The sequence below is a fragment of the Thamnophis sirtalis genome, unplaced genomic scaffold, assembly GCF_051295495.1.
Source record: "Thamnophis sirtalis isolate CommonGarterSnake01/CBP01778 unplaced genomic scaffold, rThaSir2_p1.2 scaffold_2, whole genome shotgun sequence".
Taxonomy (NCBI): domain Eukaryota; kingdom Metazoa; phylum Chordata; class Lepidosauria; order Squamata; family Natricidae; genus Thamnophis; species Thamnophis sirtalis.
Genome location: NW_028261382.1, coordinates 24,138,109 through 24,164,751, shown reverse-complemented (window position 1 = coordinate 24,164,751; position 26,643 = coordinate 24,138,109). Strand labels below are relative to the sequence as shown.

Here is a 26,643-nt window from a genome sequence, read left to right as displayed (position 1 = left end):
TTAACTGATTTTGTTTCAGAATATGTTATAAAGATGTAATGTCATTGGAGGTTTATTGAAATTGCGAATGAATGCCAATAGGTGGTTATGTCTTTAAATACAAATGATTTCAGATAAAAGCACGTTTAAATAATTGTAATTAAATGAGAATTGTGGTACAGTGATAGTAAAATACGTTTAAAAAATTTGATTTAAAATGTATAATTCAATTTGAATGAAGTATATGTAATGATTGTGGAAGAAACGCATGAAATGTATTTGTAACCAATCGACACGCTTTCTACAAGATGTAACAAAGGATGATTTTTTGGTGTGTTTTTTTAATTAAAATAATAAAACTTTTTTAAAAAAATGGGATATTATGAAGGCAATATAAACAAAATGCAGGATCAGAAAGAAATCTGCATGATGATGAGCATATCTTCAGTAACTAAGGATTTCTGGATAAAATATAAAACTTTTTGTTAACACGCGCTAGTAACTGGAAATTTAAAGAAAAAAATCAACATTTTAGAAATCAACAAAATATCAACCCAAATTTTAATATAAAAATGCTCTAAATTTGACAATAAAACTTATTGGCAAATAAGTTTTAAAAATTATATGAAGCCAATGCAAGGTATTAAAAACCCACCATCACAAATACTAATAATATTAGTGAAAAGTACTCAATTTTTAGGCTGTCCATTTTCATATTAAGAAGCTGATTATAATTTTGAAAATATTAAAAATGGAGAGTCTTCAGGTCCTAATAGGTTAATAGATTCTACAAGACATTCTTGCTACACCAGAATTTTTCTCATTAAGCAAAATCCCAGCACAACCCGAAAATTAGCTTAATTCCTAAACTAGCTAAAGATCTGATAGAAGCTTCTTACAGACCTATCTCCAGGGGTGAAGATTCTGTAGTGGGATGTTGTCCAGATTCCGGTAGGGATGGGACAAGTGTCAGGGTTCTAAATATCATCCAAAATAAAATAAGAATCCAAGGCAAGAGATTCCTCAAAGCTCCAATTTATTAAAAGAGCCATGTTGGCACATCTGGGAAAAACTGAATCTGAAAGCTTCCCGGTTTCCCCATCCAGTTGAAAATTCAAGACCCTGCTCCAACACCCACAATGTCCATCACATGGTCCAACCATCATTGCCACAAATAAAGATTCCTCCCATCCACATCTGTCCAGGTGCAGGGATGAGTGCAAATGACTTTCTTAGAAGGAATGTTATTTTGGCTACACATCTGCCAAGCTCCATACGATCCCCCCTCCCAGTTTCCCATAGTTACTATGTTTGAATATGTGGCAGGCTTGAGGCCCGATACCCCAATGGCTTCCAAGCCTGACAGGCTGCCCCTCTTCAACAGAAGAGTGTGTCCTGTAATGAAAGTAACACACGGGGTTAATCAGTTACTTAACCACCTCCCCCACCCCGGGGGATCCTTTGGCTTACCTATATAGCTTCTGACAAAGAGTACCCTTTCCAGTGAACTAAGTATTGTAATTGAGTCCTATACAACTTAGTGTCTAGAATCTTCTTCACTTCATAAAGGGTTTCCCCCTGTACTACTGTAGGAGGAGGTACAGTCTGGGTCTGAGGTCGTAACCTAGATCCCAGGGTCAGTTTTAGTAGGCTACAATGAAACACAGGATGTATTTTCCCTAAAATGCAGGGGAGATTGAGCTGGACTGTCACAGGATTGATTACTTTTATTATTGGGAACGGGCCTAAAAACCTAGGTCCCAATTTGTTGCTAGGTAATCTTAGAAAAACTTTTGTCTCCCACTCGGAAGGGGGGCTGAAGGGAATGATGCTTGTCTGCTTGTTTTTTATATCTTTTTAAAAAGTTTTTTAAAATTTTAATTGAACAAAAACACACAAAAAAGAATCATCCTTCTTTACATCTTGTAGAAAGCGTGTTGATTGGTTACAGATAACTGTCGTGCATTTCTTCCACAGTCATTACTTATAGTTCATATTAGATTATACACTTTAAATCAAAAATCTTTGTATATCTTACTATCTATCAGAGGTGGGTTCCTACCAGTTCGCAACTATTTGATAGAACCGGTTCGTCAAATCTACCGAACCGGTTAGAAGAGGTTCCACCAGTGGACCCGGAAAGCAGGCCACACCTACAGCAGAGATTCCAAACTTTTTTGAAAGCCACCACTGATCCTTGGATATGATTATTCTACACTATCATGCTCATATTTATAAAACTCAGTGCCTCTGTGAAAGGTAAGGATGACTACTGCATTTGTGGTGCAATCAGAACATTGCGTGTGTTGAAGTTGTTTTAACGCAAACCAAAGATGCCTTTTAAAAAACAAGTTTACATCATATACATGCCAGTGCTGTGTGTGAGGTAATTTAAGGTGGTTCTGACAAGTGTTGTCGGCATCTTCATATCTGGTCACATGGGCGGCAAGCCATTCCCATCCGGTCACATGGGTGGCAAGCCACTCCCACAAAGGAGGCCACACCCACAGAGTAGATTCAAACAATTTTTGAAACCCACCACTGCTATCTATGTACCACAATTCTCATTTGACTACAATTATTTGAACATGCTTTTACCTCAAATCATTCATACTTAAAGACACAACCACATAATGGCATTCATCAGCTATTTCAAAAAATCCTCCAATAACATCACACCTTTATGACATCTTTTAAGTAAAAGTCAATTAATAAAGTTTCTAAACCTTCCCCCCCCACACACGTTTTCCCCAAACTCACTGTTTAGAATTTATATCCAAGTTACGTTTGCCAATACCATAGCATGTATATATTATTAAACAATATCCATTGACATTTCCTTGTTGTTATTATAATTGGCTAAAAATCATTTACTATTTATGTCCCATCTCCTCTCATCAGACCCCCCCCCCCAAAAGAAAAAAAACCTTACACCTTTATGACAAGATCTAAATAAAAATTTGTTAATAAAATTTATAGGTCTTTTTCCCAAGTCACATTGCAATTTATATCCAAATTGCTTTTACTAGTTTACACCGTGGAATCCTAATGGATGATAACTTAAATATGACTCAGCAGTGTGTGGCAACAACCCAAAAAGTGAATACAATCTTTGGTTATATAAACAGAGACATAGAATCAAAATCACATCAAGTATTAGAATCACTTTATAGCCTTAGTAAGGCCACACCTGGAATATTGCATCTAGTTTTGATCACCACATTAAAAAAAGATATTGAGACTTTGCAAAATTGCAAAGAAGAGCAATTAAAATGATTAATGGCCTGAAGACAAAAAAAAGAATTGTTTCAGGATTTGGGTTTGGCTAGTCTAAAGAAAAGAAGGAATAGGGAGGACATGATAGCAATGTTCCAGTTTCCAAGGGGCTGCCAGAAATAGGAATGGGTCAACTTAATTTTCAAAGCACTAGAAGGCAGGACAAGAAACAAGGGATGGAAACTAACCAAAGGGAGAATCAATCTGGAATTAAGGAGAAACTTTCCTAACAGTGAGAAAATTAACCAGTGGAACAGCTTGTGGTCAGAAGTTGTAGGTGCTTCATCACTGGAATTTTTTAAGAGACTGGGCAATCACTTGTCTGAAATGGTATAGGGTCTCCTGCTTGAGCAGGAGGTTGGACTAGAAGATCTCAAGGGTCTTTCCAGCCCTATTCTGATGGGTATGTGTTGGTGTACAGTACTTTCTGGTACATTTCCTTCTCTATTATATTGCCTTTTTCAAGGTACGTTTGGTTTTCTAATCATGTGTTTAATTTCTTTGGTTTACCATTTAATCCTTTTCTGCCTCTGTAACTGCTTATGCTGGAAAGTAAGAACTGAAGTGGGGGTAAATCACATAGGGTAAAGTGAAGATATGCATCTGAGCAGTCGGGCATTGGATGAGTTGCTTCTCATTCTGCTCCCGAGTTTCCCCTTCTCCTCCCAGTTCAGGACCTGTGGTGTCCACAGGCTCCACAAGCGCAACCTCCCCGCCACAGAGCCCAGCCAGGAAGCTCCCGAGTCCTACCCGCATGGAAGGCCAATTTGCCGTCTGCCCCGCCGGCTCACCTGGGTCGTTGTGGGAGTGGGGCACCACGAAGACCTGCAGCGGCTGCGCGTCCCACTCGTGGGGCTCGTAGGTGATCTCGAAACCCTGCTTCCACGCCCCGCCGTCCTGGTTGTCGTAGGGCAACAGTGCCGACACCGCCAGCATCTGCGGGCGGAGGTTGGAGAAGGCAGGTGCACTGGGCGCCCCCCCCGCCCCCCGCCTCTCTTCTCCCCCCCTCCCCCCCCCGCCGCTCACCTGCAGGACGGGCTCGGGGCGGGCGGCGCGCGGGCCGAGCCGGCAGTCTCCGGGCGCCACGGAGAAGAAGCCAGGCCGCCCATCGGCGGGCAGCGCCCAGGAGCCATTGGCCAGCCGGAGGGGCAGCAGCGCGCTCCGCCCCTCGTGCCCGACCGTCAGCTCCAGTACTGAGTCCTTGATGCGCCCGATGATCTCGTGGTTCTCCTCCAGGAGCTGCTCCAATTGCTCGATGCGGCTTTGTAGCGCCGAAATCTGGCTCTGCGGGGGGGGCGCCAGGTCAGCCTGGGGGACCCCCGCCCGCCCCCACGCCCGCGCCCCCACGCCCGGACTCACCCGCGGCAGGTGCCCCCCGGGGAGGGGCCGGGCGGGGTCGCGCTGCACGTGGTCCAGCATCAAGTAGAGCGAGAAGACGGCCACGCAGAAGACAGCCGCCCCGCACACCGTCACCTGCTTCTTCAGCTTCATCGGCCGCCGCACCGCGGGGCCTCGCCGCCCCGACCCAGCTCCTCCGCGGCCCGCCTGGCTCTCGCCGCCGACGCTCCTGCCCGCGTCGCCTCGGGAGGCGCACCGCCGCGGTCACAGCGGCCCCTGCCGGCCCGGCCAGAGCGGGCGGCCCGCCGCTCCCCGTCCCGCGCCGCCGGCCTCGCCTCCGCCCTGACAGGTTTGTGGTGGCGCCTCCCGACCACGCCGCTGCTCTTCCTGCGAGGCCGAGCCGGCCCCCGGAGTGGATCCGCGCCTTGGAAGCGCGTGAAGGCAAGTGGGCCGCCGCCTCGTCCCCCAAAGGCCTACCGCAAGACCGGCCTGGGGATCCTCGCGGGCAGGCTCCCTGGCTTGGCGCCCGTGGCTGCTCCGTTGCTGCCTATGTGGCTTGACGTTCGGGTCCCGTAAAGGTTACGCGAGGGCCCGGGAGGCCCAGCTGCCCGGCTAAGGGCTACGCTCCTCGCCGTTTCTGCCAAAGGCCTGAAGCAGCCGCGGTTGAGCCTCTCCCGGAACCTCGGGATAGGCCCTGCGGGCTCTTAAGGAAGACTTCGGGGGCCCTGCTCTCTCTTTAGCCTAAAGTGCCAGCCAGGGGCGCCCTGGATGAGCCCTAAAATTGGCTTAATAATGACCAAAACTTTTGCCATCTTTATCTTCCCACGAACTGGCATATTAAATAGCCTCAAAGATGAGAGAGACAAAAAGAGGAAAGCATGAATGTATAATTCACAATGGAGAACCAGCCATATACATCACCAGGGTGGTGGAGAGGGCAGAATCAGCATTTGGTTCTCCTGCAGGATTTGATCCTTGTGCCTGGATCACTGTGGGGTGGGCTGTTGTTATTGGCCATGGCAATTTAAGGAAAGAAGGTTTTGCCAATAGACCACTGATGTGGATTCCTGATTCTTTGAGAGGCTTTGGCTTGGAACTATAAAGACAAGCAGTGCTGCAGCTTTCCTAGGAACCATGATGATTTGGTTGTGTTTCATTGGGCCTGGCCTCCTTTAAATCCTTGGTTGTGCGTAGTCATGAGGATCTGAACAGATGCTGCTATATCCTGGTTGTAAATGGTGAATATTGTGGCGTGTTTGGGATGAAATATTCCTTGCTTTGTTTCTGGTATAATGTGGTGCTTCTGTAACCAGTTTCATCATTTAAACCTACCTCCACTCCATCACAGTGAAGTGAAGCTTCATATCTTATATATCTTATTTGAGGTGAAGATTGGGGTTTGCAATTAAGCGTACATTTTTGAGGATATAATCCAAACTTTATAATAATTATCAATTTTAGAGAAAATATAAATGACTTCAAAGACCAAAGCTTTAGGGCTCTCTGGCCACCACTGCTGAGTGCTTGGCAGGTGACCTGATTGGAGATGGTCTGTGCGACTAGAAAGATATACCAAGAATGAAATGCCATTGTTTGGGATGTCAGCACCGCATGGGATTTAAAATGTGTCCATGCAGACATCCTGAAATCAACATTCTCACTGTTACTTCTTCTGAATCATAACCAGATCTTGGAGTATGGTACTGAAGCTGGGTCGTTTCTGTGGTTTGTATTCCCAACACTTTAACATGAGCTGGTATACTTCTTCGGGACACTGGTCTGGAGCATTCAGACGAATACCTGGCAAAAGGGGCAACCAGGTTATAGAAGGGATTTCTAACAAGCAACAAAGCACCTTTTCACAGCTCAATATCTTTCTGAGAATTAAAATCAATCAATCAACCAATCAAATTGGGCAGACAAACCAGCCAATCACAAACCTGATTATGGCAGTTAAATTTATGTGGCTGATCTCTGTGCTAACCAATTTTTAAAGTAATCCTTAAGGAAAGGCACATTCACCTTGCAGTAGTACAGTTCATCTAGGAATGACCTTAGCTGGCAAATCAGCCAGAACTGATAAAACCGTTTTTCATACCATTGAAGTCAGCAAATGAATGTTAATTGTTGAAATCCAACACTGAATAATAGTGATTTTATCTTCCAAGTATCTTCATGATTAACAGCAAACCTGTCTGTAGTTTGATGTTCTCTTTTTATATATTTAGTTACTTATACTTATTTAGTATAAAGCTTTAACCAGGAAAAAGCCTTGCTGGGACATGAATTGTGAAATGATTTTTGTTTCGGATATCACCACCTGTCATTCAGTTTTACTATATGAAAAGAGCCTATGAGGGAAACCAAGCGGGCAGACCATTTCATACTCCAAAGTGATCCCACTTTGCCAGCATATCAAGTGAAGATCCCTGAAGAAGATTTAGCAATTTGCCAGGATGTATTATATTTTGCTGTGTATATATAAGATTTTTACAACCCCTGGTAAGCCCCAATTATGGGAGGAAGCTAACTGCTTCCATCATCTGTCAATCGGCTCGTCACAAGAGTCCATCATGACAGAAACCCAATATTTTTACTGTTGCCTTTGTTATATTTGTGTTTTTATTTTATTTTATTGTGCTGATAAATAAATAAAGGGAGACTAGTATAGATCTATTTCAAGCTATTTAGCTCTCATCAGCTAGCCATACCCTTACTGTGATTTGAACCTGGGCTATCTTACATACTAGGCAGACTTCTTAGCCATTAGGCCACAGGCTCTTATCCGTTATCAGCGAAGCCAGGGTGAAAGGTATCTATTAGATTTTTACAACCCCTGGTAAGCCCCAATTATGGGAGGAAGCTAACTGCTTCCATCGTCTGTCAATCGGCTCGTCACAAGAGTACTCTTGTCTCCCTTTATTTATTTATCAGCACAATAAAAATAAAAAAATAAAAAAACACAAATATAACAAAGGCAACAGTAAAAATATTGGGTTTCTGTCATGATGGTCTCTTGTGACGAGCCGATTGACAGATGATGGAAGCAGTTAGCTTCCTCCCATAATTGGGGCTTACCAGGGGTTGTAAAAATCTAATAGATACCTTTCACCCTGGCTTCGCTGATAACGGATAAGAGCCTGTGGCCTAATGACTAAGAAGTCTGCCTAGTATGTAAGATAGCCCAGGTTCAAATCACAGTAAGGGTATGGCTAGCTGATGAGAGCTAAATAGCTTGAAATAGATCTATACTAGTCTCCCTTTATTTATTTATCAGCAACCCCTGGTATGCCCAAATATGGGAGGAAGTTCACTGCTTCCATTCTCTGTCCATCAGCTGGTCATAAGAGACCATCCAGAAAGAAACCCAATATTTTTACAAATACAACGTGTGTGTGTGTGTGTGTGTGTGTGTGTGTGTGTGTGTGCGTGTATTGATATTAAAAGTCTTAAAATCAGGTAAAAACTAATACTAATATAAACAAGAAAAAAGAACAGAACTAAAAGAGAAAGAGAGAGACAAAGAGAGACAAAGAGAAGATAAAGACAGAAAGAAAGAAAGAAGGAAGGAAAGAAAAAGAAAGAAAGAAAGAAAGAAAGAAAGAAAGAAAGAAAGAAAGAAAGAAAGAAAGAAAGAAAGAAATGATATGGCTTCCAATCTTCTTTGTAGCATATAAGTCAAAATATAAATTGATCACTTTTTCTGAAGTTATATTGTGACTCTCTTCTTGCTGTAATCTATCCTATTCAATCATCAAATCTATACATTTATATTTTTCTGTTTTATGCAGAAAGTCCATAAGGGGTTTCCAGTCAGCAATAAACTTAGATATTATCTTTTGTCTACTCAAACAAATCAACCTGCCCATCTCAGCAAGCTCCACCATCTTCACCAACCATTCATTCACTATAAGTATTTTCAAAGAATGTATTGGATTCTGAAAGCAGAGCAACAGAAGGATTTGCAGGGCAACTAATTACCGAACGCCTGTGGTTTGCCCCCTCTCACTTCCAACCCTCTACCTTCTTGTTTAGGTCTCAAGTCTCGTTTCCAGGTATACCTGAGCCTGCAGCATTTGAGCAGTTCCCAACCCTCTTCAGAATCATTTGCCATAGTTTCTGGGTTTTTGCTCAGATTCCCAGCCATGGACTATGCCACGCCGTGCCTTCTGCTCCGCCATAAAGCCCTTTTAGGACTCACCCTTCTCCACAATTTCACGGGTTTGCTGGTTGCTCATACTGGCATATGGTGTAGCACCCAGGCTGAAAGCTTCCCACAGCAGGACCCCAAAGCTCCAGACATCACTTTCTGAGGAATACCGACCTAGGAGGGAAGATTAGCAGGCATGAGCTGGAAGCATGGAGACTGCCCATAATCTTCAAGGAGAGATTTCTGTCAGGGATTAGACAAGGCAGTTGCAAGAAGCTCAATATCCATTGCAGCAGCTAAAAATAACCCAGCCAAGACTCCACAGCAGGCCTGGACTATGGCATTTGCAGGGCCAGAAACCATGTACCGTAACTGAGTGCCTCTGGAGCTGTCCACTTCACAGGGATTTGTTTCATTCCACTCGTCGAGGAGTAAATGCCATCCACTTGTTCCCGTGACATCCCAAAATCGCTGATTTTCAGTGTGTTACTTTCCGTCACCAGACAGTTCCGTGCTGCCAGATCTCTGGAAAGCAGAATCAGAGGCGCCTGTGTCATGCTCAAGTCCAGTTGTAGTCAGGTACTTTTCCAGTAGCCTCTACAAATGGCCATCTTGCCATTTCTCTGTCTTCTTCAAACAGAAGAGAGGGTCTCCTGGCTTTTTCACCCAGGTACAAGGTGACTCACTTCGTCAAATCTTGCTCAGGGTAACCGTGCCCCTCTTGCAGCAACCAGCAGCCTCGGTCATGGGACAGATTGGAAAGGACCAGTTGACATTCCCAGGCAGAGGCATCGGGGAATCCGCTAACCCTATAACAAGGTCCTCCTGACTTGGCCACAGGTTGGGCTGAGCAGACTCACCGGTGGATGCAGTGCTTGCTGGCCAGGTATTCCATCCCTGCGGCAGCATTCTCCATCATTTTCAGGAGCACCTTGGCTGTGAGCTGAGCCCTCTCATTGCGCAGGAAAGTCAAAAAGTCGCCCCCTGAGGAGGGAGAAGGCAGAGGCTGGGGCCACTCTGGGACAGGAGCATTCCCATTTGTGAAAACTAGTTCAGCTTTTCATCAGCAGAGCTCCCCAGGATCCAGGGGGGTTCAGGTGAGCAGCGGAAAAAAGAGGAGGGGCACCTGGGCATTCACGGAGTAGCCTCTAGCAAGGCAGGTAGAGACAACGTTCTTAAGCCAACATCATTTCTTCCTGTAAAGGTTGGTGGAGGGCAGAATACTGGGTACAAGCTTCAAGAAAGCAAGTGGAGCAAAAGGGCAGACTTACCCTTTACAAGCTCCATGACAATGTAGATTGGCTGCTTCTGAGTACAGACTCCAATGAGTCGCACAATATTGGGGTGGCTATATTGCTTCAGGATCCTGTAGGGGGAGTCAGAGAAGACACAGGTGGAAGGGGACAGATTCAGATCAGGGCTTCTCAGATCCTGGGAAAGGATGGCAGTTGCAAAATATGCAGTGCAGAAATTCAGCACATGCTTCAGAATTGGTAGCACCCTTCTGCATATCTGTGGATGGCTTGCAAAAGGATTGGGATGCTACAGGAAATTTATCTAGTTGTTAAGATTTCCGTATCCTAATTCCCTAATATCTCTGGTTAAGGAAGATTTGCAAGCAAATTACTGAAGCCTTCACAGCCAACTTTCTTGGACCAAGGGGCCCCTCCTATGCCCACTGCCTCAGATGCTCAGAAGAGGGCCTTCCAGCCTCAAACATAGATAAGCCATGAGATGGCAAAGGCAGGGGATTCCCAGGGAATCACACAGAGGCTCTCTGCTGATCTGCCAAAATAGGCGGAATCTTTGAATGCCTCCCTCCAGGAAACTCCCCAGAATCTGCCTTTAAGCTGGGAAAGATGGCGTGGTGGCGCGGTGGTTAAATGCAGCACTGCAGGCTACTTCAGCTGACTGCTAGATCAGCAGTTCAGCGGTTCAAATCTCACCGGCTCAGGGTTGACTCAGCCTTCCATCCTTTCGAGGTGGGTAAAATGAGGACCCGGATTGTTGTTGGGGGCAATATGCTGACTCTGTAAACCGCTTAGAGAGGGCTGAAAGCCCTATGAAGCGGTATATAAGTCTACTGCTATTGCTAAAAAAAAGTGCCAGTCACTGGACAGCCAGTGAGAGAGCTGTGCGTTCTCTCAACTTCTATTGAAAGGAAAATCCTGAACATGTTCTTGGTGTATGTGCTGTGGAGATTGGCTGAAGGCCTCGGATAACAAAGAATCATACATACCCAGCCTCCTGCAAAAACCGGGCCTTCAGCTCATTTGGAAGTGTTTCGCGGCAGGATTTCACAGCCACTGGAGTGTTACTGCCACGCAAAACTCCACTGAAGACCTCTCCAAAATTTCCCTGTGGAACAAAAGCCAAAGCCACATAGCACCAGCCCCTCCTTTGGCATGGCAAGGAGTAGCCAAAGGCTAGAAAAGTGGGCTCGAAATTTGCTGCATTCTGGTAGAACAAGCAAGTTCCTAAACTTCTAAAGAACAGCTGTTGTTAAGTGCTTTCATAACTCACTTTTCACAAAGACCAACCACCAACCACTAACACAAGATTGCAGCAGAATATAAAGCAATAATTCAAAATCAATTCAATGAAACAACATTAAACCAACACATCAATACATTTTAATCAATACCCTGGAATAAAACATCATATTTATTATTTAAAACAGACCTTCATGCAGAACTAAATAAGCCTTTCCCCTAATCCACAAAAAAGTATTTCAGCTCCTTTGTAAAGTGAAAAAAAATATTTCAAAGAAACAAAGGGTGTGATACCAGAGTTAGGTCCATCCTTAAAGGCTTGTGACCAGGAACTCAAAGGAAAAGAATATATAGGTCAACAAAACTGTAGGGTGAACTTGTGCAGCAGTGAACACCGAGCCCTGGGGCATCCAGAGCAGCACCTGTTGAACTGTGCCCTTTTGGTGAAAGACTGGACAAGGAGCACATCCAGAAGCAGACAACGTCCTTTTCAGGGGCAGGGGAAGGGCGCAAATGAAGATTGTGAAATAAGCTACTGCTCTGAAAGGAAAGTTCTAGGCATGGATGAGGGCACAACTGATCAGCCAGGTGCTTCCTCCATTCAGAGGGGTTGCCCTATTGTGATCTCACTCACCTGCCCAATGCGCTGCCCCAGCATAATGTCTTCATGGTCCAACACCCACTTGTCCTGTTGGAAGAGCAGTCCATCATTTCATCCCAAGCACTCTCCAGCTCACCACCACCACCACCACCATTGGGTTCCTACCTTGGGGATGGGCTTGACTAGCACAATACCACTTTTCTTTGTGATGGGCTGCCTGGACTTCAGGAAATGGTCAACCAGCAGCGGAATGGTAGGGAAAGCCTCACCCTCCAAGCAGTACAGATTCTGGAAAAGAGCACCCTGCCATTACTCTGGAGTAGTACAGTTTTTGGGAAAAGTCACTACCCCTTCTATGCTGTTGCTTCCTCTTCTACATTTTCCTCAAAGGAATAAGATTCTCATACCAACCTACAGCCTCCCAAGCCAGCTGGTGGCAGAACTTTATTCCACACTAGACCTAACTTCCTTCCTGAAAAGGAGCAAGAATTGTGGGTTCTAGCAATACACATATACAAGATCACAGAACACAGCTGGCCCAAGATCATATCCAGCTGAAATTCACAATGTAGAGAATAGGTGTCAGGTTCCTGTTGGAACACTGCCATTCAGAAAGGTAGGGAGGATGCTTCTTGGGGTTGAATGCCTTGAATGCTTTCGCTTCTGCTGTCACCGCATGGGAATTAGACATAGGCCATCAGGATGGATTCCCTCCCAGCCAGTTCTAGCCCAAGGCTGTGGGTCCCCAAGCATAACCTATTATCACCATCTGGCCTCGGAGTTCTCATAACATCTTTGCTGCTTCGTATTAGTGGACATGGGTGGGGGTTGAAAACAGGGGAAATTAGCTCAACTCTTTGTGCAGGAATCTTCAGACTCCGCCTGACTTATGTGCAATCACTTCTCTCAATAAAAGTTCCTTTAGAAATACCATTTGTTTCAAGAGTCATGCTTTCCTAAGAAGAAACGTAGCTGAGGCAGGTCCTTACAATAGGGAACACTGTCCTTTGCACAAAACAGCTTTCTTGTAGTGTTAAAGAAAGTGGCTCAAATTTCTTTGACCAGAACTCCAGCCCAGGGAGCGTCCAGGCAGATGATGCCACAGCCACACTTATTGCCAATCCACTCCACTTGCATCATCCTTCAGACCCACCACCTGCCAAATTCTGTATGGGTACTCTGATGTCAGAGGGCAGCACTGAAACTCAGCTTTGTTGAGTTCACTGGCAATTTCATGCACAAGATTCTGGATACTTTGGGCTCTGTTCTGCTCAATCAAAGCCCTTAGGTCTTTTTTAAAAGGGCCAGAGAAGTCAGTCAGTACTGGAATAGGTGGCTTGTTCCCAATGAGCAAAGGTGAAAGGAACATGCTTGATGACTTGTTTGCACAAGGTGTGGGCCTCCCACTGGTATCCTGCTATCCCCCTGAAAACTCACATCAGCAGCCTGAAGGATGAGGTGTCGTGGTTGCCCATCCCACAGCACTGAGAGGACGTACTCCTGCTTGCCTTGGCTCTCACGCACCAAGAAGTCACCATTGGTCTGCAGAAGCTTCTGTACCTCCACGCGGGGAATGGCGCCATGGTACCAGGTCTGTTGCCCAAGGGGCTTCTGCACCTCAGGGAGCTGTGGCAAAGAGGGTGGCAGCTGTGGAAGAGACAGAAGTTCAAGGCACTTTCTTCAATCATCTTCCTGCATGGGAAGAGGCCAGATCAGGAAGACTGATCAGAAAGTGACTCCTTGATAACTAAGGACAGGTCCACCTCAAGTTACATTTAGAATTGGAAGGGTGACAGAGAAAGAAAAGAAAAGCTTTTAAATACTGTAGGCTTACTCTGGTAATTACAGAGCTAATCAATTTAGGTCGGGGACCACAACAACAAAAAACCCTCCCCCCAGATTGCTGCTTCTGAATTAAAACAATTGAGCAGGGAAGCCAGGGTGCGAAACACACACGCACACATACAAACCGAATCCAAAGTCAGAGAAGGGACCTTTACAAATCTCCCAGACCAGAAACAACGCTTCCACAGTTGTACTTGCAGTAGAGTGGGAAGAAAAACCTCACTTTTAAAAACTCAGGGAGGAACCCCTCCTCCTCTCCACGTGGCTCCTTCTGAACTAAAGAAGCTACAATTGATCAGGGAAGCGAGAATGGGAGAGATCAAATGCCAGCCCCCAGGATTTAAGCTTTGGGCTCCCCTTTTTCTTCCTTTTCAGCAAGCAGCAGTTTGGAGGGTCTGAAATTTATGTTTCCTTTCTGCCTTTGCTCAGTTCCCTGCCAAGGAATGCTGCTTCCTTGGCTACCTCCCCTCACAAAGAACCTCTCTTTCTCCTTCCTTCCTACCTTCCCTGCCTGCCCCTTTCTCATTTTCATCTTGAAAAGCAAAGTCCTATACCTAGGTAAGAAAAACTAAAAGTACACATATAAACTGGGTGAAACCAGGCTTAATAGCCGTGACTGTGAGAGGGATCTTGGAGTCTTGGTGGACAACCAGCTAAATATGAGCCAGCAGTGTGCAGCAGCAGCCAAAAAAGCCAATGCAATCCTAAATTGTATTAACAGAGGGATACAATCAAGATCAAGTGAGGTAATAATATCATTCTATAAAGCCCTAGTAAGATCATACCTAGAGTACCACATCCAGTTTTTGTCACCACACTATAAAAAAGATGTTGAGACTCTAGAAAAAGTGCAGAGAAGAGCAACCAAGATGATAAGGGGACTGGAGGCTAAAACGTATAAAGAACGGTTGCAGGAATTAGGAATGGCTAGTCTAGTGAAGAAAAGGACCAGGAGAGACATGATAGCAGTGTTCCAATATTTGAGGGGCTGCCACAGAGAGGAGGAAGGGGGTCAAGCTATTTTCCAAAGCACCTAAAGACCAGACCAGGAATAATGGATGGAAACTGACCAAGGAGAGATTCAACCTAGAAATGAGGAGGAACTTTCTGACAGCGGAGAGCAATCCACTAATGGAACAGAAGTGGCCTTCAGAAGTTGTGGGGGCTTCATCACTTGAACCTTTCAAGAAGAGATTGGACTACCATTTGTAAGGTCTCCTGCTTGAGTGGGGGGGTGGTTGTTGGACTAGATGACCTATAAGGTACCTTCCAACTCTGTTAATCTAATGTTTTATTCAATTTCTATAGTTGTCCATTTCAATGACTGTTAATACTGAACAATTCTAAAAGTAAAAGCAATCAAAACATCCACAATTATTGTATTATTCAATTTCTATGAGCTGGGGATGAGAGCACAGCTGAATTGAGGAGACAGACCTTTAAGGAGAGGTGAGAGTCTAGGACAGTGGTGGCTAACCTTTTTTGGATCATGTGCCAAAAGCGGGGAATTGCAGGGGGGGTCGGGCACAGGTGTGCTCACACCCATAATGCTATGTACATGACCAGCACTTCCCCTCCCCGCTTTTGGTGCGCTTTTTTCACCCTCCCCAGGCTCCAGAGGCTTTTGCCTCCTGAGCGGGAGGCAAAAACAACTCCCCCCTCCCCGGAGACCCTCCAGAGGCTTCAGGACCTACGGGCAACGCAGACGTTAAGGAACTGTGACCTGGTTTGTCCGTAGGGCCGTTTTTGCCCTCTCTGGAGCCTTCAGGAGGCTCCGGAGGGCGAAAAATGGCCCTATGGGCAACTTGGAAGTGACTCCGGTTTGTCCGCAGGGCTATTTTTCGAGCTTTAGGAGGCTCCTGAAGGCTCTGGAGCATGAAAAACGGCCTAACGTGCAAACCAGCAGTCTGTTCCCAAACTTCTGGTTTGTGTGTTGGGTGACCTCCAGGTAAAAATGGTTGAAAAAGAAGGCCAAAGTCAGCTGGCCAGCATGCGCATGCACACTGGACCTGACAGGGATGGCCTGGCGTGCCCTAACAAATGACTCTGCATACCACCTGTTGTATGCGTGCCATAGATTCACCATCACGGGTCTAGGAGCTTTCAGAAGTAAAGTGTGCAGAGATTGGACACTCTGATTCTGAGCACAAAGGGCACTCAAGGTCCAACTCTTTCTTCAGGAGGCCAGTCCAATACTTAGAAAACTCGAAGTGCAAAAAATGCAGATGGGAAGACATTCCCTTCTTGCATTTCTATCAGTGAGTCAAAAGACAAGTCGGTGACCCCCAGAGGCTGGCCCAAATGCCCACTTTTCAAATGAATAAATGGCTCTTGAGTCTCCCCTCTTTATGGCTCTTCAATTCCTCTAAGAGGAACAGCATGGTTCAGCTTTAGATTGCTCAACTTCACTGTCCCTCTGTTGGAGTTCTTCTTCTGGTTTCCTCTTTTTTTCTGATCATAGGAAATGCCTGTAGATCCCTGTTTTGCCCAACTGATGTTGTTACAATTACGCCACTTTCAGTTCCTTATGAAAAGTCAGCGGGTTCAGAATTTCTCTAGGTACTCTCTGCCTTTGCTTAAGACTGAAATCCTCCTTTTCTTTACAGACCTACTGGTCTTACCTCTGACTCTCCTGCTTCTTGTTCCTTCTTTGCTCTCTTCCTCCTTCCAGTTTCGCTTTTTGAGCTGCTCCCCCTTCCCCCGCCCACTTCTGTTTACAGAGCACCCTATCCGTGCACCTTCACACTCTACACTATTTTAAGAATGTTAAGTTTTCAAATTTGGGATGGTGGCAGTAAGATTTTTTTTAAATATTTTATCCAAAAACAAAGTTAGGAAAAATTGTGCTACTTCTGAATAAATGCCAGTTCCTCATCTAGTATATTTTAGGAGCAGATGTTTGGGACATGGGCCTTTTTTGGCTTTGCCTGTTCAGGAAATCCAGCTAGGCAGGGAGGCAGCGAGAAGCAACAATTGAGGATGACCACTCACTGAGACACGTGGACGAAAAATGCCTGAGATGTGATGCTTCAGGGCCTCCAAAGCCAGCGGTGTTCGGCCCCAATCTCGTTCAACGTCCTGCTCCTGCCAGAGAAGAAGGGCAGAGGGTGAACTTGGTGTGGGCGCAGCACTATGTCAGAGACCACCGCAGAGCATCCCCCCCCTCAAGGCTTGGAATCCAGCCCACCCAAGAGGTGAGGCAGAGAAAAAGGAGCAGCTGGACTAAGCCCATTGCTTGTGCCCCTCCTTTCTCCCCGATCAGCACAATAGGCACGCTTTGCTACCACCTTGTCTTGCTGTGACTTGGCAGGGCACTGCTTATACCCACCACAGAAGAGAGTAACTGCCTGTCACCCTGCAGATCTGGGGCAGGTGGGGGGTCTAGGTGTCCCAGCTCATCCAGCTTTTGTTGCAGCAAATCCCTTTGGGCCTTGAGTTTTTCTTGAGTGCCCAGAGCAAGATGGAAAAGATGGTAAGCTTCATGCAGGGACTTCTGCCTTCCCAGAAGGAGGACACTACGAAAGAAAAGAGGTGCATTGGACGGAGCATGCACAGGAAAGGAAGCTTTGCCAAGGGTAGCACATCTGTGGCAGAAGGTCAAGGGAGCACTCAACTCTGCAAAGAGATAGGAGGCCTCTGGCACAAAGCATCCAGCATGTGGTTTCTTCCAGGTGGGCCTGCACACAGCAATTAAGAAGAGAAAAACCAAAGCTTCTCTATGCAAAGCAGGAGCTTTTCTCTTCAATCAGCTGCTGCATGAAGATAATGTGGGAATGAATGAGTTGCCTTCAAGGACCACCTTGAACCCATGCCTCGTACATCATGGCATGGGAGGGACGCTATGGGACATCAGGCAGAGAAAAGGGAAAGCTGCGAAAGACTTTGGAACTGAGGAATGAGTGGCAGGGAGTTGCGGTGTTGCCTCCTTTTCTGGCCTCTGGGACAAAGAGCTGCAAGATGTGTTTCACACAACCTCGCAAAAGGGGGAGAAAGACAAATCTAATGGCATGCATGCCTTGCATAGGTAAGCTTGCTGCTCTCCCTTGGCCTCCTCTTCTGGCCCTTCAAGGTTTGCACTCTTCCGTTTGGATAAGTGAAGGAGCCAGAGTGGCAATTTGGCAAGATCTGGAGCATCCTGCTTCAGTGGCAAAAGCTCACCGTTTTCCTGGGCTTCCTGCCATCTCATCATTCTGGATTTCAGTTTCTAGCATCTGGACATGCCGGCGATGGCCGTCAGTGCTCTCTGTGGCACTGATCAGTTCCTCTTCCAGGGAGATCAGCCTGCAAAGCAGAGAAGGGGGTGTCCTATCTCACACATAGAGGGCATCTCTCTTTTTCCATCCACAGTCCCCGGCCTCAGCAATGGCCATGCAGATGGGCTGGATCACCTCCCTGCCCAGGGGCCGCCTTCTTCCCAGAGGGCTCCACCTTCCCCTACACACGTGTGCTGCAGGCTTTCCAGGGTGAGTTCATTTAGCTGGAGCTGCCCCTCTTGCAGGACCTCTGTCTCAGCCTCCTCTAGCAAACTCCTATCAAAGGTCACCATGCCTGGCATCTCCTGCTGCTCACACCTGGAGAGAGAGACCCCAGCCAGTCTGAGAATGAAAAGCCACCGGCCCCTCGCTCTCCCAGCCAGCCAGGAGACAAAACCTCAGCAGACAGTACCTGCAAGGGGGGAGGAACTCTTCATAGTCGGTGGCTGGCTGGATGCGGTCAATGGCCCTGACCATGGCTTGGTGCACAACCACCATCTCCTCCTGTACCAGGCTTGTGATGCTGGCATATTCTTGCAGAGTTGCCTTCCTGTTGGTACAAACACAAGAGGATGGGTAGAAAGAACAGCATTCACACATGCACATGCGGTTCCCTTTTGAAGTCAGCATGATTGTATGCAGAGTGCAGACAAGTATGAAATACTAAGCCAAAGGAATTAAGACAAGAAGAAAAAGATAAGAGGTAAGAAAAAGGATGTTGCTAACTGCACCCCAGCAGTGCCCACTCTACTCCTCTCTCCCTCCAACCTAGTTTTGTTTCACCTGAGCAACCCAACCCGATTTCCCCCCCCCCCCCACCCAGCCCAAGCCCATCTGGGGTCAGCTGCTGCTCTCACGTGATCTGGGCCATCTCCTGCAAAAGGCCATGCAGGGACTGGAGGAGGCTGGGCAGGATCTGCTTATAGTGGAAGCTGTGCTGCACCTCCGCAGCTCGCAGGGCCAGCACGTATTGGTTGTGCAGGGAGTAGAGCTTCCAGAGGCTGCGGACATACCTGTCCTTGGCCTTCTCACGTTCCTTGTCTGAGGAGAGAGCCACAGAAGTGGAAGGTAGCATTAGACAATTCCCTGACTCAAATCAGTGGACTCCTGCAGCTCTGTCCCCCTGCAAAGGATTTTTCAATGTCTCTGGGATAGCAAGACCCAGGGTGGGACCTTGGCAGACAGAAGAGCCTTGCTAAAAATAAAAATGGGCTCTAAAGAACAAACACAACTCAGCATAGGCAAAGGAACAAAATACCTCTAACTAAGCAGGTAACAGTTATACATCTTAGGGATTTTCTGTTCAGTGAAAAATTGAGATGCAGCTGCTATAAAAAGACCAAATTCAGAATGGAAAGCCTTGACAACCGGAGGAAAAACTAAATTTATAATGTAACACAAATCAATGGTGCAGCTATTCCATGAATACTACCACAATTATGACTGTTATATCTCAAAAAATTCTGGATTTAGGAATTATATAAAAGAGGTTACCTAAACCAGTGTTTTTCAACTTGGCAACTTGAAGATGTCCGGACTTCAACTCCCAGAATTCCCCAGCCAGCGAATGCTGGCTGGGGAATTCTGGGAGTTGAAGTCCGGACATCTTCAAGTTGCCAAGGTTGAAAAACACTGACCTAAACAACCAGAGAGGCACAACAACACATCTGCAAAGAAAGGTTCATTCAAGCCCACTTAGATGAGAATAAGAGCAAATCAGGAGGATGTGATAGAATGAGCATATTGCACAGAAATATGACTGTTTTTCTAAATAGTTAGGCCTCATTAAAACAAATTTCTTTTTTAAAAAAGCTAAGTACCAAACCAAAAATGCATATCTTGTATCAATGAAGGGCAACCAAAGTGGACTTCTACATAACAATCCAACACCTTCAGGGAGCAGATCATGCCCCTTTCCCAGGCCTGCTGAACGAGCCAGATGTACAAGAGCCCTACAGGATTGGGCCCATGTGGCCCCTTCTTCAGGGTTCGCTTGCCAGCAGAGAGGGCACATTGCTTAGGTCAGCAAGAAACACTTGGCTGGGTAGTGGAGATGGCCTTCCTGCAGGCCCTCCACCCCAGACATCCTTCAAAATACCCATTTTATTCTTAGGCCATCTGAAAGAGGCATGGATACGTTTTTTTCTCTCTGCATGTATGCTTGTATGTTGCTCTTCTGGATTATGTGTTTTTTAAAATGTTTATTATGTGGTCTTCATGGATTATGAATTATTATTGAAGAACTGCAGTATGTCATTCTTATTCATGTTCAACATCCAATAAATCAAGGTAAACTCTTCACTCCTTTAACTGAAATACACCAAAAAACAATCCTGCAGCAGTTGGACCCTAAGCTGGAGAGGACTTTTTGAGTGCCTACCGGCAGACTAAGTAGTGGATGGCTGGTTGAAAGCAGCCAGAAGCCTAGCAATAATAAGCACAACTTGCAGAGTAGCTGTAACTAGCTGAGTTACATGGGCAAAGGGGTGGGCAGAGAAGGCACTTATTTAGCCACATTCTGGACCAGCTGTAGCTTCTGAGTAGTCTTCAAAGGTAGCTCCATTTAGTGCACATTGCAGTAATCCAAACTGAGTTGACTTAGGCCAGAGTGATGTGAGAAGGGCCTCTAAAATGGGTTTGTGGAAAGGCTTCCTCAACCATCTGCTTGATGGATAGGAACCAAGAATCAAAGAAAGTATCCAAATGACATATCAGGTGGAGCTGGAGAAGTGCCACCTAATTGAGAATTAAGATGCTAAATCACTATAGCCAAAAAGTCCTTGAAACCAGAGCTTATGAGGCTTTGCCATGGTTGAGCCTATGCCTGGTCTCTAAGCTCCAGGACAGGATTTCACAGCCTTCCATCTGGCTGGGATAGAGATGTAACCTGATCCTACATTGAGGGGGTAACATAATTCATTCCACCATGTAATAAAGAGAATGTGGAGTCCTGCAGAACCTACTGAGCAGGGGCCTCAGCCTAACACTTTCCCTGTCTAGCAACACCAGAGAAGACCTGTAAAACAATGCCTAGTGGCATCATTGAGAGTTCAAGTTGCCGCATCTGGTCTGGTCATTGACAAACGCTCCTACCATCTAGCACAGTCTCTGTCCCAAGAGATGTCAAGACTAAGGCTCCTTTGGAGACATATATTTAGCTGTTGACAGAAAGCAGGATGGGGGGTGAGAAAGGCTTTGCTCCTATTCTGCCCCTGGCAAAGGACGCACCTTTGCTGGCCTCCTGGTATTTGCGCTTTGCCTGTGCACATTCACGGATGTGGCTGCGGTACTGGGCTCTCAGGCGCTCTGGTTCTTGTTGGGTGGTCTGGAAAAGCCAAGAAGGAAGCTCAGAAGGGCTGGCTGCCCTGGTGGATTTCCCCACCCCATCCCACCCCAATATTTCCTAGCCCTTTCCCTGGGATCCTGTTGCTGCCAGGAGGACTCAGCTAGATGGCTGTACCCGGATGAAATCCTGGTTCATTTGTTGCCACTGTTCACTATAACAACGGTGCAGTTGCTGCTTGTCTTGGATAAGCAGGGCCAGGGTGTTCAGGGGTCCAGCCAGCAGGGCTTCCGCATGGCGTTCTAGAGCTTGGCTCAGCGCCTCGGTCTGGGTTACCACGGACCACCAACACTGCAACAGAGAATAGCCTGAAAAGTATGGCCTACTTCCACTGGAGGAACTAGAGGGGGATGCTCTCTAGACACTGGTTGGGGAAAGATCTTTCTGAGGAAGAGCACCTCACTTTGCCACCAGTTTGCATTAAGCAGAAGGCAAGATAGCTGAAGGATGGTGGAGGGAAACGTGCCATGATCAGAAAGGGCAGTTTGGTCAACTCCAAGGATGGATTTTTTAAAATGGGTTTTGATCGTCAACCAGCCTGACCACGCTGGAGCCACTGGGTCTTTTAGAAGGGGCAACGGCCCTGCAAAGGGAAGGACGGCCGTCGGAGGTCACGGGACAAACCTAGCCCCAGCGGAGAAGCGCCAAAGGCAACCCGGCTGCCGCTCTCTTGCGCCAGTCGAGAGCCGCGCCCTTCCGTGGGCATTTCGGATGTGCCGCAGCTGCTCTGAGCCGACGGACCGGGAAGGCGCGGGCCGAGGCAAGCCGAGATCCTGCCCGGGGCTGCCTACCTGACCGATCTGGCCGCCGAGTCGGGACTGTCGGTTGCCTTCCTGCTTGCCGGCTAGGCTGTGCATCTGGTGCAGCAGCGCCGCGTACTCCCGGTCGCTCTTGGCCCGCTGCCCCATCCACTTGCGCAGCCCCTCCAGCAGGCGCACCTCCGACTCCTGCAGCTGCAGCAGGGCGCTGTGGCCCTCGGGGCAGCCGAGCGCCAGCCCGAAGCCCATTGCCGCCCCGGAGTTAGCCACCGAGCTCTCCTGCCCCGCCCCGCCGCGAAGCCCCTTTCCTCGAGCCGCGGCTGGCTGGCGGCCGGGAGACCCACGCCACTCCTCGGCGCACGTCGCCGCGACCCCTCGAAGCCGGCCAGGCGCCCGGGCGAGTCCGAAAGGCAAAAGAGGAACAGGAAGCCTCCCGGCGCCCGACCAACATTGCGAATTGCCTCTTCCTGCGCCACTTCTCCTTTCCCCGCTCCAAGGACAGAGGAGCGTCCCGGAGCTGCGGTCCTGGCTGGCTGGTGAGGCCGCTTGGCGTCCCGGCCCACAGGTGCCCACAGGGCTGGCGAGCGGACGGCGGGGGGAGGCTGGCTGCCCTTTGCCGCCACTTTGGAGAAACCCTGCGCGGATGGGGCTCTGCGTCCCTGAAAATTGTCGGAGGGACGGGGGGAAACACCTGTTTACGTGCAGGTATCAGTCGGCAGCCATTCAACAGGGGGTCCCTCATCCTTTCCCAAACTTGCAGAAATGAACTTGTGGGCTCGGCGGGTGAGCCAGAAGTAGGGCTCTATCTGGAGCCCACGGATGAAAAAGTGATCTGGATACAGGTCTGCACTCAGCTGCGTTCTAGAGTGCTCTTTAACAGATTAACAGATGGAAGGGACCTTCTAGGTTATCTAGTCGAACCCCCTGCCCAAGCAGGAGACCTTAAACCATTTCCAACAGATGGCAGTCCTGTCTTTTCTTAAAATCCTCCAGTTATGAAACTCCCACAATTTCCAAAAGCAACTTCTGTTATACTGGTTGTTTGCTCTCACTGTGAGAAAATTTATCCTTATTTCTAGGTTGAATCTCTCCTTGATCAGTTTCCATCCATTATTCCTTATCTGGCTTTTGAGTGCTTTGGAAAATAGCTTGACTCCTTCCTCTCTGTGGCAGCCCCTCAAATATTAAAACACTGCTATCATGTCTCCCCTGGTCCTTCTCTTCCCTAGACTAGCCATGCCCAGTTCCTGTAACCGTTCTTGTCTTAATCTCCAGTCCCCTATCATCCTAGTTGCTCTTCTCTGCACTTCGCACTAGAGTCTCAACATCTTTTTTATAGTCTGATGACCAAAACTAGATGTAGTATTCTAGGTGTGGTCTCACTAAGGCTTTATAGAGTGGTATTGGTACCTCACTTGATCTTGATTGTATCCCTCTTGTGCCACCCACTGTTAATGCAATTTAGGATTGCATTGGCTATTTTGGCTGCAGCCACACACTGTTGGCTCATATTTAATTGGTTCTCCACTAAGACTCCCAAGATCAGTTACTGCTATTAAGCCTAATTTCACCCAGTCAATGTGTACTTTTGATTTTTCTTGTATAAAAGTATAAAAAGTATAAAAGTACTTTTCTTTATATTGAATTTCATTTTGTTAGATAAGTCCCAGTCTTCAAGTGTCCCAAGATCCATCTGGATCTTGAGCCTATCATCTAGGGCAGCGATGGCGAACCTTTTTTAGCTCGCGTGCCATAAGTAAAATCTAGGACTCTGGTATCATTATGTTCTATTCCTTGTGTTTGTGTTATGTAGAATTCTAATATGACATAGTCAGTCCCTTCCTCCCCCCACAGCCAGCTCAGAAGGGGAAGAGGATTTGCTTGGCCACAGGACTGCAGAGCAGTTGCCATTACAAATTATTTTTCCCCTCCACAAAAATAAAATTGGGGCTTAAAAAGAACTAAGAATAAATAACATACAATGGATTTAACTGCCACAAAATTGACAACTGCTTAAACGGCTTATTATTTTATTTCCATCCGCGTAAGCTGCCTTGAGTCACCATGGCAAGCAGGTGGCAATATACATTTTCTAAAATAAATAAAAATAAATAATAGCAAGGCAATCCAGGTTGGGATTCTTCCTCTCCCTCCTCCTCACTGACAGAGCTTTCTCTTCACCAGCCTCTGCCCCTACTTTCCAAGCCCCTCCCTGGCAAGTGGCCCCTCCTACCTAGCCCCACTGCCCTTCTTGCTCAGTGCAGATGGGCTGCCCAGCCCCCTCCCCCCCCTGAGCAGGTTCCAGCCAGCAGAGACAACCAAGTACACAGGTGGTGAGTTGGGATCTGCTGGGTTGAGCCTGGTGGCTTTCAGTCGGTCCACATTCCAGCTGCCACTTAAGTTCCAGATCTAATTCAAAGGTGTGATGTGAAAAGTGCTCCTGAGTCCAAATGAAGGCACCCATAATGGAGGGTCGTCGGGGGAGTCCACTATTTCTCTGAGCAATTAGTGTTAGGAATGGAGCCTGCATGCCAGGCTGCATAATCCACATCCCCACAAGGAAAGGGGCTTTCTGTCATATGGCATGGAAGTTTTGTTTTTTAAAGGTTCCTTTGTGAATGAGAGGAAGGCAGAGAGCCTGTGGAGGAAGCAGCTTTCGTGTGTCTCCACAGCTACTGATTAACACTGGGAATCTCCAGAAAACCGGAGAAGCCAGGAAACTGAATCAAAGGATCACTTGCTTAAGGAAATTGCTAATGAAAAGTTGTAGGTTGAGGACTACTTGTATTATCATGATCTGGGCAGCTCCATAATTATCTCCTTGTGGAATTAATATTTGAATTAAAGTGTAACAAGAAGTGGGGCTATATTATTTTTCCTCTGTAAGCTAAAGCAGTGTTTTTCAACCTTTTTTGTGCAAAGGCACACTTTTTTCATGAAAAAAATCACGAGGCACACCACCATTAGAAAATGTTAAAAATTTTTTAACTCTGTGCCTATATTGACTATATATAAAGTAATTTTCCCACGGCACACCTTACACTATGTCATGGCACACTAGTGTGCCGCGGCACAGTGGTTGAAAAACACTGAGCTAAAGGACCATTTCTCCTGCAAAAATCTCTCTCTCTTTCTCTCTCTCTTTCTCTCTCTCTCTTTCTCTCTCTCTCTCTCTCTCTCTCACACACACACACACACACACACACACACACACACACACACACACACACACACACGGCTGCCATTAAGCTGAGTGCCAGGTGAGGTGCCCCAAGGTAGTTTCCTTAAACAAAAGATAGGAGCCTGCTATAAAGATCCAGAGGCCTCCAGAAAAGGTAGTTTTTATTTATTTTTATCTCGCCTTTTCTATTTTTATAAGTAACTCAAGGTGGAAAACACATACAATACTCCTCCCTCCTCCTATTTTCCCCACAACAACCAGCCTGGGGATGATGTCCTGAGAGGGGGAGGAGCCCAGGGTCACCCAGCCAGCTTCCCTGCCTGAGGTTGAGTTTTTAGCCTATAGCCTTCACCAATTGGGACCCCCAGACTTCCACCTTGTGGCCATTAGGCCCCCCTCTCTCTGCTTCTCCTCTCAAACTGCTTTCTGTAATCTTCCTCCCTATAACTTAAGTCTGATTTTTATACTGTTCTCTGGCTGTCTGAAAACAAGTGCTGAGCCTCTGTACCATTCATTTCTCATGCTCAAGGATATAATATGATTCTATGATTTATAGCCCTCCTCAGGTTTAAATGATTCCCCCAATTCTCTTACAGCCCCCAGAAAATACTTGAACACTGGGACCTATCGAACGAAATGAAATTCAATGTAGAGAAAAGTAAAATCTTACAGTTAGACAAGAAAAACCAAAAGGACACATATAGACTGGGTGAAACCAGACTAATAGCAGGGACTGTGAGAGGGATCTTGGAGTCTTAGTGGACAACAAATTAAATAGGAGCCAGCAGCGTGCAGTGGCAGGCAAAAAAGCCAATGCAATCCTGAGTTGCATTAACAGAGGGAAACAATCAAGATCAAGTGAGATACTAATACCACTCTATAAAGCCTTAGTAAGGCCACACTTAGAACTATAAAAAGATGTTGAGACTCTAGAAAGAGTGCAGAGAAGAGCAACCAGGATGATTAGGGCAGTGTTTTTCAACCTTGGCAACTTGAAGATGTCCGGACTTCAACTCCCAGAATTCCGGACATCTTCAAGTTGCCAAGGTTGAAAAACACTGGATTAGGGGACAGAAAGCTAAAACATACAATGAACGATTGCAGGAACTGGGCAGGGCTAGTCTAGTGACGAGAAGGACCAGGGGAGACTTCATAGCAGTCTTCCAATATTTGAGGGGCTGCCAGAGAGGAGGGGGGGTCAAGCTATTCTCCAAAGCACCCGAAGGCTAGACAAGGAATAATGGATAGAAACTGATCAAGGAGAGATTCAAGTTAGAAATATGGAGAAATTTTCTGACAATCAACCAATGGAACAGAAGTTGTCTTTGGAAGTTTTAGGAGCTTCATCACTGGAGGCTTTCAAGAAGAGATTGGACAGCCATTTGTCAGAAATAGGGTATCCTGCTTGGGCAGGGGGTAGGACTAGA

At 46.7% G+C, this 26,643-nt stretch overlaps 2 protein-coding genes across 5 annotated transcripts in view; both read right to left on the bottom strand.

Moving 5' to 3' along the window:
* MAN2A2 (mannosidase alpha class 2A member 2) overlaps window positions 1-5,211 on the bottom strand; it is a 31,891-nt gene extending 26,680 nt beyond the window's left edge. For 2 of the 3 annotated variants that reach the window (XM_087704458.1, XM_087704457.1), the window contains exons 1-3: window positions 4,615-5,211; window positions 4,282-4,539; window positions 4,047-4,191 (exon numbers count right to left, since the gene is read on the bottom strand). In XM_087704458.1, the coding sequence (XP_087560584.1) occupies window positions 4,047-4,191; window positions 4,282-4,539; window positions 4,615-4,746 (535 nt within the window). In that variant the 5' untranslated portion in view covers window positions 4,747-5,211. The remainder of the gene's footprint in view (window positions 1-4,046; window positions 4,192-4,281; window positions 4,540-4,614) is intronic. The other variant, XM_014072371.2, reaches the window with a different exon arrangement.
* A 780-nt stretch (window positions 5,212-5,991) lies between these two features.
* On the bottom strand, window positions 5,992-22,497 carry FES (FES proto-oncogene, tyrosine kinase). Of its 2 annotated transcripts, XM_087704459.1 has the most exons (18): window positions 22,069-22,497; window positions 21,395-21,568; window positions 21,163-21,259; window positions 18,792-18,975; window positions 18,347-18,484; window positions 18,124-18,252; window positions 17,840-17,962; window positions 17,010-17,196; window positions 16,673-16,765; window positions 13,274-13,483; window positions 12,002-12,124; window positions 11,870-11,923; window positions 10,983-11,101; window positions 10,015-10,109; window positions 9,604-9,727; window positions 9,111-9,268; window positions 8,795-8,917; window positions 5,992-6,393 (listed from the first exon to the last, which is right to left on the bottom strand). In XM_087704459.1, the coding sequence occupies exons 1-18, from the start codon at window positions 22,282-22,284 to the stop codon at window positions 6,257-6,259; spliced, it is 2,484 nt and encodes an 827-aa protein (XP_087560585.1). In that variant the 5' UTR covers window positions 22,285-22,497; the 3' UTR covers window positions 5,992-6,256. The 2 variants fall into 2 exon arrangements, with proteins under 2 accessions (XP_087560585.1, XP_087560587.1); XM_087704461.1 differs by lacking the exons at window positions 9,111-9,268; window positions 9,604-9,727.
* Between the last annotated feature and the right edge of the window lie 4,146 nt (window positions 22,498-26,643).